We start from the raw sequence: 16,511 nt of genomic DNA on the forward strand, positions 1-16,511 counted from the left end.
AATCTTTGTGGCACGATTTTGTTTATGTCATCTGCTCATCATTGCTGCACCCTGGTGTTAGTACTCCGCCCAGGGCCAGGGCCAGTCTTTCACGTGTATGTTCACATCCTCACCGTTTGCTCGCCTTGGATCCAAGTTAGGTGCCAGTCCTATCGTACAGATTGCATTAGGCAATTCTGACTCGTATGTGACCGCGCTTCGGTGCCAGCCTTCATGTGATTATAGTACTATAGTGCATTTATTACACCCAATCTTGTCGTACATGTTGCATTAGGCAACTCCGACTCGTGTATCAGCATGTGTCGATGAGCATTTGTTATGTTATGTTTTCATATTACGAGATTATGTGATATTGGTCACCTTGTGCTTATTTGCTATAGTTATGCCTTATTGATTTCTTGAGACTTTGTAGGTTACGGTAAGTATTTTCTTACCATATGTAGTACGTATATTTTTGGAAATTATACTTGATTTTACGGCGAGGGGTTATAATGTTTTTGAAAAGGTTTTTACAAATGTTATTTTCTGACCCACTCAACTTTTCTTTTCGCCCCTCCAAGTTTAGTAGCTGTGCTTATGTGTAAATGAGGATTCTGGCAAATCTTAGGAGATGGTTATCTTCAGTGGTATAACCTTCATCCTATTTATTATACTGTCTTATGCTTTGACATCACGTGTGAAATGGGTTCAATCTTGCTCGCCTGAGCACTCTTTTGACTAGGCACTTTTAGGTTTAAATTTATTCACATCCTTTTCCCACTACACTACACTTTATGGCTCTGTCACCTTCCAGGTATCGGCCAACATAACTCGATTCGGAGTACAAGTGGACATTCCAGGTCGGGGTGTGTCATTTTGTACATTATTTTTCTCTGTTGAATATCTTGAGTTCGTGGAATCATTCTTTTGTTCTTTTCAGTACGATATTTTTTCATCTGAGATTTTGAGATTTTGTTTGTAAGAGAATTTTGGACCATGTAAATGCTTGTTATATGGTTTCTTCAGATGGGCATGCTTTGTAGGTATTCTTATTTTTTGTTGTCCCTTGTAAATTGGGGCTGTTTCTATCACTTTTCTTGGGTTTTCAGGGAATGGGGTTGAAACATGCTCACATTCTTGTTTTGTAGAAAGGAAGTATGTCTAAATCTATTTTCTTCGATTTCTGTGTCGTCCCGATGGATATTCAGATGATAGGCTCTTGTTGAATGAATTTGCTTTTGATGTTTTCACAAATCTCTTATGAATCCTGCACACTATCTTAGGAACACAAAAAAAGGATGAGAGTTAATAAAGGGTTACTAACCTCATCATTTATGGTCTAACTTTGATCCCATTTTGGTTTGTGGTTCAAGAATATGAGATTATTGTAGAACAATTTAATTTGTCAAGTTTTGCTATCATTCTGCTAAATATGCAGATGAAAGAATCTTGCATAAGCACTTTCTATAACCCATTCATGTCTCATCAGTTTTCTAATTCGACGATGACAAGTTTTTTGTACTCTAACTTAGAGTGGAATTCAATTTATATGTGGTATTGAAATGTTATATAATGTTTAACATTTGGGTCAAGTGAAAACCTAGAAGTGGTTTGATCGAACTGAATGAAAACAAAAAATATATATTTCTTCTACAAGACCTTTCATAGTGACAATCATTTCGCTTCATCTTTAAATAAGCGTCTTTTGTGGGACTATTTTACCTTGAGGGTTTTTTGGATTATTAATAAAGGAAGGTCATTGTTGATATTTATATTATTTTACTTCTAGCAAAATTCCTAAAGCATTTTCATCCTTGATTAAATGGAAACTAGGGTGGAAGTTTGATTGGGGTGATTTGCAGTGTATTATTTAATCATATTTCTATGTTCAGGTGCAGAGTTTGGTACATATGAGGCTCAATTGTTTAATGCTGTAAGGTTTAAGGAGCATCTTGGGCTAAACTTCAACCTGTGAGTTTTCGGTCAAAACAATATTCTTCTACACTTTCATCGCCTTTTCTCTACTACATCTTGAATGGACACCATAAAACTATTATGTCTCTTAAGAATGTGAATTAGTTCCAAGTCGCTGAAGCAAGGCAAGCTCGTCCACCAAAAGATTATCACTCTACGCTTACAGAATGGCCCTGCTCTCTGCAAAAACCTGATAGACTTTTACTTCTCTTGCCCTTTTTTATGACTTTGCAAAGCTTGTTTCCCAATCCATTGAAAACCCATCCAGTATTTCCTTGTGGAATGGCCTCATGACAGCTTTTCCCAAGAACTTCATGTTTAACGAAGCTCTTGACCTTTTTGGTAGTTTGTTGCGCTACCCTTATCTTTGTCCTGATAGTTACACTTATCCAAGTGTCCTTAAGGCCTGTGGTGCATTGGGTGAAGTTGGTTTGGGCAAAATGATCCATAACCATTTGATAAAGATCGGTTTCGTATCAGATATTGTTGTTGCCAGCTCTCTTGTGTGCATATATGCTAAATGCAACATTTTTGAGTGTGCTATACGGCTGTTTGATGAAATGCCCAAGAGAGATGTGGCATGTTGGAATACTGTAATTTCTTGTTATTATCAAGATAGGCAAGCTCGTAAGGCAATAAACTTGTATGAAAAGATCTTGTATCCAACTTTTTAGAAGGATGAATGATGGAGGAACGAGTCGCACGTTAACTACTTTTAGTAGCATACTGTTGGCCTGTTCAAGGTCAGCCCAACTACAGTATGAAAAATTCATACATGCGTTTTTTATAAGAAACACTATTGAGGCTGATATCTACATTTATAGCTCACTCCTAGATCTCTACTTCATGTGTGGAAGTGTCTCATCAGCTTAAAATGTCTTTGAAAAGATGCCGTAGACAAACGCAACTTCTTGGAATGTTATGATTTCTGGATATGTGAAAATGGGTGATTATTTTGGGGCTCTGGCCATGTATGATGACATGAAAGTAGCTAGTGTAAGGCCAAATGCCATCACAGTAACTAGTATCTTATCGGCTCGTTCGCAACTTGCAGCATTGGAAAAGGGTAAGGAGATTCACAGAACTCTCATTGATAGTGAGTTGGTGGAAACCAACGAAATAGTGATGGGGGCTCTCCTTGATATGTATGCTAAATGCGGTGTGGTGGATGAAGCACTTAATGTTTTTAATAGTTTACCAGATAGAGATCTTGTGTCATGGACCTCCATGATCACTGCATACGTAACTCATGGTCAAGGTTTAGAAGCTTTAAAGCTTTTTGGTGAAATATAGTAGTCCAATGCAAAGCCTGATAGAGTTACTTTTCTTGCGGTTCTATCTGCTTGTAGCCACGTGGGACTAGTTGACGATGGTCGTCACTATTTCAGTCATATGATCACTGATTATGGAACTAAACCTAGAGTAGAACATTCCACTTGTTTGATGGTTCTTCTTGGACGTGCGGGACGATTGGATGAAGCATATCAAATTTTGCAAAGAACTCTAGAAATTAGGGACATGCTAAGCACACTATTGTCTGCTTGTCGTTTGCACAAGGATCTAGATTTGGGTGTGAAAATCGTAGGGTTGTTAATTGAGAAGAATCCCGATGATCCTTTAACTTATATTGTGTTATCCTATATTTATGCTTCTGTAAAGAAATGGGATGAATTGCAGAAGGTGAGATTCAAGATGAAAGAATTAGGATTAAGGAAAAATTTAGGCTGTAGCTGAATTGAGATTAACAAGAGGATCTAGATTTATTTAGATTTTCCATTTGTTGTTTGCACAAGGATCTAGATTTGCCTCTTGATTAGTACTTTCGTGGTCACCTAATTAGTAGTTTCTCTAGTTTTATTTAATTGTACGATCTAGGTTATAGAGTATAATTCATGCATCTTAATTTGTACAATGTAGAATTAGGCATATACTTACTTGTGGGAGAAGGTGGATGGAGGCACAATGGAGAAACAATGGTGGCGGTGCAGCTTGTTTTGGTATTTTCTTAGTTGCTCGGAGCTTGATACATCATCGGAAGTCTTATCAAGCTACTTTGCTGAATTAAAATGAACAAATTTTTGTTCTATTTACTAAGTCCTGGTTTTAAACATGAAGTTAGAATTCATGACATTTCTGCTGCGAACCGTGATATGGACCATATGGTCAAGACACAATTGAAGACTTCATGTGGGGGATGACATTTATGGACATGATAGTTTGTTTCAAGTTTTCTTTTCGACCTATGTCCTGGACATGGGTTACCGGTCAACAAACTTTGCCTGTCAACCACTGTTGACAAAATTTGCTTGACCGTCACATTTCAGCCTGGCCGAACGTCACCTCCCGTCGCCTACACCGGTGGCGCCTTGTATATTACCTTATTGATAAAAATTACTGTTATAAAAATCCCCTCTTATCATCGCTTAGGCCCTGCCTAGGCACTAGGTGGCTGGCCACCCAGATTAGTCCTTAGGCGTTTGAAAATTAAGAAAGTGCACCTAGACCTGCTCAGACATCTGCTTAGCTCACTTAAGCGCTTGCCTTGCCCGCCTAGGCACTTGCCTAGGTCAATACTCTTACTTAAATAAAAAATCGATAACTTTCATTTTGTATTTTATTTTTTCAATAAAATGTAAGAGACTTGTTAAATACTTGGATGAACACTTATTATATATTTCTTCCTCATGTTTTCAATATGTTCTAATATTTTATAATTTATATGTCATTTGATTTTGCAATAAATGTATCGCAATACAATTATGTGTTTTTTAAATATAAATATACACTTATTTACACAATATAGAATATAATTACTTAAATCCTGAAAGGCGGAATATCCGGTATATAAAAATAATAATCTACTAGACTGACTAGTCAAGCCCTCTAGTTAGCAAGCTCTCAGTTTTTTCTAAGTTATTAGCATGTCAGGTGAGCATGATTGTGAGCACATACTAATTAAATATTCAAGTGATACATGTAGCATGTATATGTATGTGAGGTATGTGACACAATATAAGTAACTTTGAACACAAGATGTTTTTTGCCGGAAAAACCCACCTCTGGGTTAAAAATCGGGGATTTTCCATTGAGTCAAATCCACTAGTATAATCAAGGTTCTTACAAAGTACAACGTAAAGCTCAATCCTAGAGCGCTATCTATGGAGTAGATTTACCTTTGTGCAACCTTGCCACACACAAGATAGATTCCTTTGGTCTTCACGAAGTGGCAGCTCGTCCTGAGCTCTTGACCTTGTGGCACCGAGACCAGCTCACGAACTATGCATATGATGATATGACAATGATATGCAGATTTGGATTTGGATGTCTAGTCAGTTTCTCTAGTTAAATAGTTGAAGGAAGAAACTGACGAGAATCCTACAATGGGTCAGTTTTAAAGATTTGAAACTAGAAACACTTGACCACTAATTTAATGCAAAACCAAAGACAATGCAACCTCATTCTTCAATGATTGGGTGTTTAATGCATGAAAGAAGGTTTTGCAACTAGGGTTTCATAAATGAAGAACAAAGAGGAATGTAAGGTCTTAAGGCCTTTCTCACTCTAACTTCTCACTAGAAATATAATCTGAAAACCCCCAAAAACAAAGAACCTTGGCTGGGGATCTTAACCCCAAAAGCTTTGGTTTGTTTTTCACCTACAAAGGACACATGTCGTCCTACAAACTGATCAGAAAAGATTAAGGGCTGAGATCTGACTATCGGTAGAAAGTTGTTAGGAAGCCCATGTGGGTAGGTCTTAATTTGTGTGCCCAGCTTGCTAGAAATTCACACGCAAACCTGACTCGACAACTAAGCAAGTCAGAATGAAGTAGGAATGTAGACGTGAAATGCACATGCATGAACAAAACTTTTGAAGTGAGGTGCGTCCCATCCTTGCACATTTCTTCACAGCAAACATAACCCATATATAGAGAAAAGCCTAAAACTAGATTGAACATGTGGTACACTTGCAATATTGACAAGGGAAGCCAAACCTAAAGTATAGACTTTACAAATCCGTCTAGCCGCCTTGGGCGCTAGGCCCCATTCGCCACCCAACTAGCGTTTAACGTATTTTAGAACCTTTATAGAAATAAAGTGTTACTTGGTAGATTTGAACCCCAATCTCATAATTGTCTATAGGTTACGTGGTTACGAGGGCAATGAGTTTTTGTTTTTTTTTGTTCCAATGGCAATGGGCATTATATGACCTTTTGTACTTGTTTGGGGAAGAGGAGGCTTTCTTGTGGCATTGAATAGGAAGAAGAGAGTTTAACGGGCAAGTTTCACGTTAATTAGTTCAAAAATAGGGTTTAATTTTAAAAATAATTTATCAAAGAAAATTCATTTTATTTTATTGAAATTCTATAAACTTCAAATGTACATAAAAGACGTTGACAATAATTAAATATAATTAATGACATGTTTACTTACTATGATGAAAGTATGTAAGTATATATTTACATTATAGAGTGAGAGATTTCTAAGGTAAACAAACATTCTACTTACATATATATAAAAAAAAGGAATCCACTAAATGGTAATCCTCAGCGTTGGCAGGTTCCCGGTTTTATAAATGGGAAGATGTGTTTTTGTAATAGTGTCATCAAGTTTAGTTGGAAGAGGTACAAGGCCCATCTTTTCCTTTTCTCGTCTTTGAAAGTTAAGATTACCATTATTTATTCTAATATAAAGTAAAAGTTTTTCACTTAGATTAGCAATCCGTTGTCGTCCAGCGGTTAGGATATCTGGCTTTCACCCAGGAGACCCGGGTTCGATTCCCGGCATCGGAACTTTTTTTAAAATTTTAATTTAATTTAATTTTTTAATTTGATTAAAATTATTTGTACTCTGAAATAAATAAAAATAGGGTTGGGTGTTTTAAGTTTTAGATAATCATAAAGACAAGAGAACATAATGACGGACGGACGGACGGCAAAAGCCCAAAACCCTGCTCTCCTGCTTCTGAGTCTGCCTCAAGCAATTTGTGCCCCACTCCTCTTCCCCTAATTATTTCCTCACCAAATCAATACCCTACCCACTTCCTTCTCTGCATATCAATTTTCATTCATCCAACATCGCGCAGATTCCGCACAACCATTGACACAGGGATTCACAGATGGCTAAGGAAAACAGCTGCTTGACTCGCGTTGCCACCGGCGCTGTAATTGGCGGAGCTATCGGGGGTGCCGTCGGTATTTCTCCATAACCCACTTTTCATATTTGCTTCAAGACCCTTGTTTTTGTTCTACTTTTCGCTTTCTGGAATCATCCTTTGACGTTCTATTTCATCTCTTCGATTACTCTTCCATCTTTTAAATGCTTCTTGTTCGGTTTGTTTTGACGGGCATATGCGGAGGTAAAAGGGATTTTGTTTTGGGTATTCTAATTTTTGTTGCAGCTTGTAAATTGGGCATATGCGGAAGTAAAAGGGATTTTGTTTTGGGTATTCTAATTTTTGTTGCAGCTTGTAAATTGCGAGCTTATAAAAGACGCTAGACGCTAGTCAGTCGGTGGTCTGGAGCTTAGCAGCTAAGCGGACTAGCCGGATTAAGTAAATTTATTATATATCGATGTAAATAAATGTCCACTTAAACTTAAAAAATACATAATTGTACTGAGATGCATAAATTACAAAATACAATGACATATAGATTATAAAGTATTAGAACAGAATGAAAACATGGGGAACAAACATATAATGTGTGTTCATCTAAGTAATCAAGAATTCTCTTATAATTTATAGAATACAATAAAATGAAAAATAAAGTTATTTATTTTCTGCCAAAGTGAGATTGTATATAGGCAGGCGCCTAGGCAGTCAAAGTGGGCATCTAAGCAAGTCTAGGCGCCCTTTCTTAATTTTTAAATGCCTAACAATTAATCAAAGCGCTGGTCAGCCGCCTAGCACCTAGGCGGTGCTAGGTGGGGATTTTTAGAACAGTGGTAAATTGGGGTTTCTTTCTATCACTTTTTGGGGGTTTTTAGTAAATAGGTTGACTTGAATTATGTGCACATTCTTAGTGTTGAAAGATACTATAGCTCAATTTATGTTGCCAAGTTTCCGTGTAGTCCTTGTGCATATGTAGAAGTTGAAGGACTTTGTTTTTGTGTCTTATGTTGAGCTTGTGCTTTGAATTAGAAGATAATTTTCAGGACAAGTTATTGTCCCTCAACGGGGATCAGAAAGAATTTTAGGCTCTAGATTCTTTATACTGCATTATCCTTTGGTAAGTGAAACACGAAATATGCATAGAGAGAGAGGTAAAAAAAAAAAGGAAGGGGCAACCCCAACTTGTTAATATTAGCAAACTTTAGCCGGCCTGAAATTGTCAAAAGCTGATTACCTATTTCCCTTTTTGATTTTTAACAAATCTCTCATGAATCCTTTCACTTGTTACCGAAAGAATATGTCTTTCTCGTTCTCTCATGTTACTGTCCAAGCCTGTTTTGTTATCTATTGCTAATGGTGTACGCCTTTCTTACCGTCTAGTTGAGTTGAGGGACATCTTGACCAACTCTTTTCCAGACAGTATTTACACAGCTAACCCTGAAATTGTGTGAAAAGACAGCCTTATCACATAGTCAGTCATCAGTTTTCACTACTACCTTGGTAACGAGTTTGTTGTATAACATGCACTTCTGGACGGTACAAGTAATGTGTGATATTGGCATGTTATGTAATATTATGTTGACAAATAACGTTTTGCTTCATCTGAAAAAAATTTCTTGTTAAATCTGATGACTCATTATGATTTTAGTCCACAGATTTCTCGCTGGACCATAATAGCATAAGAGTTATTGATTATATTAATCTGGAACATGATAGATCCAGAATCACTTACGATAAATTAGTCAGCTAACTTGAGAAAAAATGGATGTTTGTTTTGCCTTGCCTAATCATAATGCATTGAATATGTTCAGGTTCAGTGTATGGGACGTACGAAGCTTTAAGGTTTAAGGTACATCCTCAGATCTTGTCTCTAGTTATTATCATCTTTTGTCTCATGGTTTTTCATTAGTACTTTTTTAAGCTGCCATGACTAATGTATAAAAACTGAGCATACAGGAATGTCTATCTAAACAGTATGTGCTTGAGATCAATATATATATCTAAGATAGTGAGGGACAAAAGTCAGGTATTGTTTGGGGTGCGGGTTATCTTTGAAATCAAAGAGAGAAAATATGTGATTGGAGTCTGTGAAGTCAGTGAAATAACCAGTTGAAAAACAACCATTCTCAAGTTTGCGGACTTTCTGAAGCCACAAACGCCAAAAGAGACAATGGAGTGACCTTCTAGAAATACCTTCAATTTTTGCTCAGAAATAACCCATGTCACCCAGCCAGTAACAATCCCACTGGATCTGGCGTCCACCAACGACCTCAAATAAAGAAAACGTTTTATGCCCACTACTCCTTTAGGTAATGCAAGGTTCATCCAAGAAAAGTATTGGCCGTACTCTGAGTGATGGTTATGCTAGCTAGTGGCATGAGATAAATGAAAACTTCGAATGGTACATTTATGATGATTCAATTAACATTAGTGGTATCCATGTTCAGAACAAAAATTGTTAACGATTCCATCATTTGTGGTTAGGATGCAGTAAGACCAAATATCATTGCAATTGTATTTCACATGTTAAAAGTATCAAACATTGTTGTTAATAGTCTGCCATGCATTTAATTTTATTGTTGTAATTATGCTTGCCCAAATGAAAAATTAAACACATATGTTCTGCGTGTTGCAGGTGCCAGGATTTCTGAAGATCAGGCACATTGGACAAAGAACAGTGTCGAGTGCGGCTCTATTCGGTCTTTTCTTAGGTGCTGGAAGCTTGATACATTGTGGGAAGTCATATTGAGCTCTTTCCAGAGTCTTAGATGAACTAATTTTGTTCTGTTTACAATGTTCTGCATTTGGACATGAAGTTAGATGTTACGCAGGTGTGTCATGGCGACCAGTTGTTTGATCAGAGTACTTTTTTTCTGATGTTTCTGCCTTCAACATTATATTGGAATTGATTTTCGATTTCTTTCTATCGACAATTATTTATAAAGGAAAACTAATGAAAAGGGCTTGAAAACTTTGAGTTTTAATAATAAGGACAAAATAAAGAGTAAAGTGAATAGTACCATGATTGACTTTTTAGTGTAAAAATATGGTTTTTCGTTAAAGTGAACAGTACCGGGAGCTTTTCGTTAAAGTTCCCTTTATAATTGTCCTAAGGTGAGGCAGACAATTTTATTATCTAATCGGTTTGCAAGGTTCTAAAAGACACTCGTCGCTAGTCGGACGGCGGGATGGCGGCTAGGCGGGGGTTTAGATGGACTAGGTGGATTTGAGTAATTTTATTATATATTGTACAAATAAGTGTGTGCTTATGTTTAAAAATTACATAATTGCATTGGGATACATAAATTCCAACATATAATGATATATAATTATAAAGTATTACAACATAATGAAAACATGGAGAAGGAACATTTAATGTGTGTTTGTCTAAGTATTGAACAAGTCTACAATTTATTGAAAAAATTAAAATGCAAAATGAACGTTATCTATTTTTTGTCTAAGTGAGAGTCAATACTTAGGCGGATGCCTGGGTTGGTTAAGTGGGAGCCTGGGTAGGTCTAGGTGCATTTTCTTAATTTTCAAACGCCTAAGAGTTAATCGGAGCGGTGATTAGCAACCTAACACTTAGGTGGCGTTAGCGAGAATTTTTAGAATATTGTCAGTTTGTATGTTACCTGATTGCAGAAAACATGGTAATGTCATCGATAGGTCTTCAACCAAAAAGATAAACCGAATGATTGTGGAGTTATTGAGCTTCTCATCGCTGCTTAGCTTGTTTTTGGTTCTGATTTTTGGATTTTACAGTCGGGAAATTTGGAGAAAAAATGGTCAAAATGTAACCAATAATTATAATTTTGACCAAAACTTGATGTAAAAATACTTAAAACATTTTATAATTCAAACCAAAATTTAATGTAAAAATACTTAAACGCCCTTGTTCGCTCGGAACCTTTGTCATAATACTCGTTGAAGCTCTTCTCAATACTGTAGATGGTTGTATCTGAGCATGCAGCTCTGCTTCCCTGACCATCTTTTCAATCTCCCTGTCGGTAAGACCTCCAGATGAGCGGATAGTAATCTGCCTCTCTTTGTTGGTGACCTTGTCCTTGGCAGAATTAGTGACAATACCATTGGCCTCAATATCAAACGTCACTTCGATCGAGGCAGGCCCCTTGGTGCTTGAGGAATGCCAACAAGTTCAAACTCTCCCAACATCTTGTTGGTAGAAGCCATCTCACGCTCTCCTTGTAATACATGACTGCGTCATCATGAGGATAAAAGAATTCAAATTTGGTTTCTCGGGGGCGAAAACGAGTTACGGTGAATTGAACCCAGTAATTGATATAGAAGCAAAACCGACTATGTTACGAGAAAGAGAGCCGGAAATACCGCACAATGAATAAAGAAGTTATAATTTTATAATTATTTTAGTTAAGAAAGGATACTGTAGTATTTTCACGTCAAGTTTTGGTTTTAGACTAAAATTCTATTCATGGTCTAAATTTTGACTATTTTTCCAAATTTAATGGCGTCTCACCTCCGCCCTTGTTATGAATTAAGTTTAGCTTAATCATACTTAATAGCTTTACGTAGTTAAATAATTAGTCGGTTGCTGATAATTAGGAAATATGGTTGTAATTGCCTTGCTTGGGTTGTTATATACCGCCACTGGTGTGTGTTGTTGGCCAACAGTCATTTTGATTAAACAACTCTAATACAAAAATATAACCGAGAGCATTTACTCTTCTTCTTCATCATGCCTTCCTCCATTGTTACTGAGCTATAGGTTGATGTTGAAGCAGTTGTTATCATTGGGATCACCCAATCGATCTTGGATTTCCCTTACCCCGTCACACAAATACTTCCCATTTTTCCGCCATGGACGTTCGTGTTGCCGCGCTCGAATCTTCTGTTGCTGTGATTCCTGAGGCCATATCTACCCTTTCTAAAACTCTTGATGCTAAAATGGTTGCTTAATCAATTTCGTCGCAAGCTCCCTTATGGGAAAGGTAGAGCTTCTTCTTCAGAGACCATTCATGCTAATCCAACTGGTGCAGCTGATGAAGCTGAACCACAAGAATTGGGCTTTCATCGTTCTCCTCATCGCGAGATCTATGACGGTGGAGGTCAATCACTGCAGCCACAGTGGTAGCAGTTAGGGATGGGCAATGGTTATGCGACGGGTAACCGCAGGTAATTTATCCATAACCGTTTATGCTCATACCCGCGTAACCGTTTAGGTAAGTCGTTGGGTAATTACCTAAACGGTTATATCTATACCCATAACCGTTTATAAACGGTTAATCGTACATATAACCGTATACCCATTTAACCGTAACCGTTTAATACCTGTTTACCCATTTATTCTTTTTAACCCGTTTATCTTTTTTTTTTTACTATTACCTTTTTTTGACCCGTCTACATGTTTTTTAACAACTTGAAAATTAAAAAAAAATTGTCATAATTTTTCTTTTGACAATTAAACACTGTTATAGGTACATTCATCATACATTTCCATATTTTCATTTTTTAAGTTCTTATACCATTCCAATAATTGAAATAATAGTTTACAGATGATATTTTTAATGGTTACCAATGAAGGTACATATAATATTTGCTAAGTATTATTGGGTTACAAAAATTATTTAGAAAACATTCCTATCAAAACATTTCTGTCAATTTCACGATTACCCGCAAGAAATTTAAATTAATTTGGCCAATTCTTTGATGATGAAAATCATCATTCCTATAGTAGTGTTATTGAGAGAATGACCGATGAATTCCTTGCTAATTTATTGGGTGCTAAATATTATTGGATCAAGAACGTAGTTTGTGTTAGTTTTACATATATAAAATAAATGGGTAAACGGTTACCTGTTTATAACCTTGGTTAATACCCATAATCGTCCATTTAAATTTCACGGGTAAACGGTTATACCCATAACCGTTTCTTTATCTAAACGGTTACCCATAATCGTAACCGTTTAATTTAAATAGGCGGGTAACCGTGATTATCTATAATCAATGGGTATTTACCTAGCAGTGCATTGATTTTCCCGTTTCATTGAAGGAGACGACCCACTCGCCTGGATCTGCAAGGCAAAACAATTTTTTGCCTACTACTACACATCTGAGCACCAGAAAGTAATGACAGTGTCCTTTCATTTGGAATGAGAGGCTCTTCAGTGGTTCCGCGATGAATTGCCTTCAGACCACCCCTCGTTGGGAAGAGTTCACCAAAGCCTTTTGCAGAGAATTTGGTCCATTTGAATTTGAGGGTAATGATGAAACTTTGTTCTAACTCCATCAATCAGGTACTCTAAAGGACTACATACTTGAATTTAGACGTCTTGCTAATTATACAAAAGAAGTTGGTCCAGGTCTAGGGATGGGCAAATACTCATTGGTTATGGGTAATTGCGGTTACCCACTCATTTAAATTAAATGGTTACGGTTATGGGTAACCATTTAGATAAATAAACGATTATGGGTGCGGTTATGGGTATTAACCGCGGTTATAAACGGGTAACCGTTTATCCATTTATTTTATATATGTAAAATTAACACAAAATATGTTCTCTATTGGACAAAACTTAGATCAATGCTATTGACTATAATGTGATTTATATAACGGTGTTTTAATTAATTAAAAAGTAATAAACGATAATCCGTGCAATATTTTTATCCTTAAATTGAATAAATCAAAAGAAATTTAAGTGAGAAAAATAAACGGGAGCGCACTGAAATCATTTCCCTTGCAGTATGCATGCTTTAGATTTGTTTATGTATTTACTGTAGCTATCTGTTGATCTTGGATCGAACAAACTGGAAATCAAACATTCTTACAGGGCTATTGATCCCGTACATTTTCTTTACCCTTCCTTCAATATTGTTCAACATCTTCAGGTTATTTTCTACACATAGTTCCTGTACAAGTTATATATTTCCTGTTGTCCTTGTTTTTTATTTGTTCTATTCCCTAAAAATCTTTATTTTTCTAGGGGTGAGATTGGAAAATGGATTGCTCTCGTTACGTTGACATATAAATAATCCACGTAATAGTGCCCGCCGTTGTGTCTTTGCCAGCAATTATTTCAATTATTAGAATGGTATAAGGATTTAAAAATTTAAAATACAGAAATGGATGATGAATGTACCTATAACGGTGTTTAATTGTCAAAAAAAAAAAAATTATAACAATTTTTTTTTTAATTTTCAAGTTGTTAAAAAACATGTAGACGGGTGAAAAATGGGTAATGATAAAAAAAAAAGATAAACGGGTTAAAAATGGTAAATGGGTAAACGGGTATTAAACGGTTACTGTTAATGGATATGCGGTTATGGGTATGGTTAACCGTTTATAAATGGTTATGGGTATGGGTATAACCGTTTAGGCAATTACCCAACGGGTAAACGGTTATGCGGGTATGAGCATAAACGGTTATGGGTAAATAACCGCGGTTACCCGCCCGCCATAACCGTTGCCCATCCCTATCCAGGTCCACTTAAGAGTTGTTTCTCAGGGATTTGAAATGTGAATTGAAGTACGATGTTAAGTTGTTTAGGGCTACTAATGTTCATGAGGCGATTGCCATTTCTGTGCAATTAGATGAGAAATTAGTTGAGCTTAAAACCACTATATATGTTGCATCACAGAGTGCTAAACCTCCTCCATTGGCCTTACCTCATGCTGTTTACCCAAAAAATAGACAAGTAGCACTCCCATTTATGAAACTCACTCCCATTGAAGTCTAGTGTAAGAAGGAGAAGGGAGAATGTAGGTATTGTGAGGAAAAGTGGGTGAGAGGTCACAAATGCAACCAAAACCAATTACTCATGCTAGATGTGGTTCAAGGGGAGGATGAGGATGTTGAGATCAATGAAGAAGTTCAGGGTGAGTTCTAACAAATGTCTCTAAGTGAAGTGGCTTTTTATGGTACTGCAACTAGTAAGATACAAACCATGAAGGTTGAAAGGTTAGTGAACAAACAGCCTGTGAAAATTTTGCTAGATTATGAAATTACTCACAACTTCATTGATTCAAGGCTAGTTAAATAATTAGGTTGGCAATCGCAACACACCAAGTCTTTTCATGTCATGATTGCAAATGGGGGAAAAAGTAAGAAGTCAGGGTTGCTGAAGGAATGCATCATTGGAAATTAGAGTTATCCACCATCAATCATGTCTTATAGGACTTCAGTTGTTAACTATGGAATTTACCAAGGGTAATGTGCACTACAAGCTCAGTCATACAGATCATGTACCCTCACCAGTGCAGGAGATATCATTCTAGCAACTTGACAAGGAATTTTACAGTTCCAATTTGGGTATGTTTTTGTATTCTATGGAATCTGGTAAAATAAAGGCTTCTGATTTGGATAGTCATCAGCTCATTGAATTGCAGAAGTTACTAGGGAACTTCGAAAGACATATTTGTGATTCCCAATGCCCTTCATTCTTAAAGAGAGCATGATCACATGATTCCTTTATTGCTAGGAACTAAACCTCCCAACATTAGGTATTACCACTATGGACCTCTGCAGAAAATTGAAATTGAAAAAGCTATTCATGAGTTGTTGCGGGCTGGATTTACTAAGCCTAGTTACAACCCATTTAACTTTCCATGTGCTCCTAGTAAGGAAGAAGGAAGGTACTTGAAGGCTATGTATGAACTATAGAGAGTTAAATTCAATCACCATCAAAGACAAGTATCCAATTCCCTTGATTGATGATTTGCTGGATAAGTTATTTGGGGCCAAGTACCTCGCCAAGTTGGATTTAAGATCTGGTTATCATCACATAAGGATGGATCCATTGGATGTTGAAAAGACAGCCTTCAGAACCCATGAAAGCCACTATGAGTTCTTAGTTATGCCCTTTGGGTTAACTAATGCTCCTGCAACCTTTCAAAGTTTAATGAATGATATGTTTAAACCCCACTTGAGGAAATCATCTTGGTGTTCTTTGATGACACCCTAGTATATAGCAAGTCCTAGAGTGATCACCTAAGCCATCTACAGACTACCTTTGAAGTACTCATACATCACCAACTTTTTGTCAAAAAACAGAAATGAAGTTTTGGGCAAAGTCAAGTGGAGTACCTTGGTCACATTGTATCAAGTGAGGGAGTTGTTGCAGATCCTGCTAAGCTAAGAGTTATTGTAGATTGGCCTATACCTAGCAATGTGAAGGAGTTAAGGGGATTCCTAGGGCTTACTGGTTACTATAGAAAGTTCATTCCAGTTGAGGCAAGATTTGCAAACCCTTGTAAAAGCCAACTAGGAAAGATGGGTTCTATTAGTCTCAGGCAACTGAGGATGCTTTTTAGCAGCTCAAGAAGGTTATGATGTCACCACAAGTCTTTGCATTGCCTAATTTTTCCCTGCAATTTGAGATTGAATATGATGCATCTGGTCAGGGTATTGAGGCAGTTCTATAACAACAAGGCATGTTTATTTCCTTCACCAGTCTAGCTTTAGGCCTAA

General features: G+C 36.8%; 1 protein-coding gene, 1 non-coding gene and 1 pseudogene across 2 annotated transcripts; all 3 read left to right on the forward strand.

Moving 5' to 3' along the window:
• The first annotated feature begins 2,014 nt into the window (after positions 1-2,014).
• Positions 2,015-3,711, forward strand: LOC126614950 (pentatricopeptide repeat-containing protein At5g27110-like; annotated as a pseudogene).
• Positions 3,712-6,673: 2,962 nt separating this feature from the next.
• On the forward strand, positions 6,674-6,745 carry TRNAE-UUC (transfer RNA glutamic acid (anticodon UUC)). The gene has a single exon. It is a non-coding gene; the product is annotated as a tRNA-Glu (tRNA).
• Positions 6,746-6,836: 91 nt separating this feature from the next.
• LOC126614949 (uncharacterized) lies at positions 6,837-9,991 on the forward strand. Its single transcript, XM_050282657.1, has 3 exons — positions 6,837-7,147; positions 8,877-8,914; positions 9,701-9,991. Exons 1-3 carry the CDS (start codon positions 7,072-7,074, stop codon positions 9,812-9,814), a joined length of 228 nt encoding a protein of 75 aa, XP_050138614.1. The 5' UTR covers positions 6,837-7,071; the 3' UTR covers positions 9,815-9,991.
• Positions 9,992-16,511: the final 6,520 nt, after the last annotated feature.

The sequence above is a fragment of the Malus sylvestris genome, chromosome 3 (genome assembly GCF_916048215.2).
Source record: "Malus sylvestris chromosome 3, drMalSylv7.2, whole genome shotgun sequence".
Lineage (NCBI taxonomy): Eukaryota > Viridiplantae > Streptophyta > Magnoliopsida > Rosales > Rosaceae > Malus > Malus sylvestris.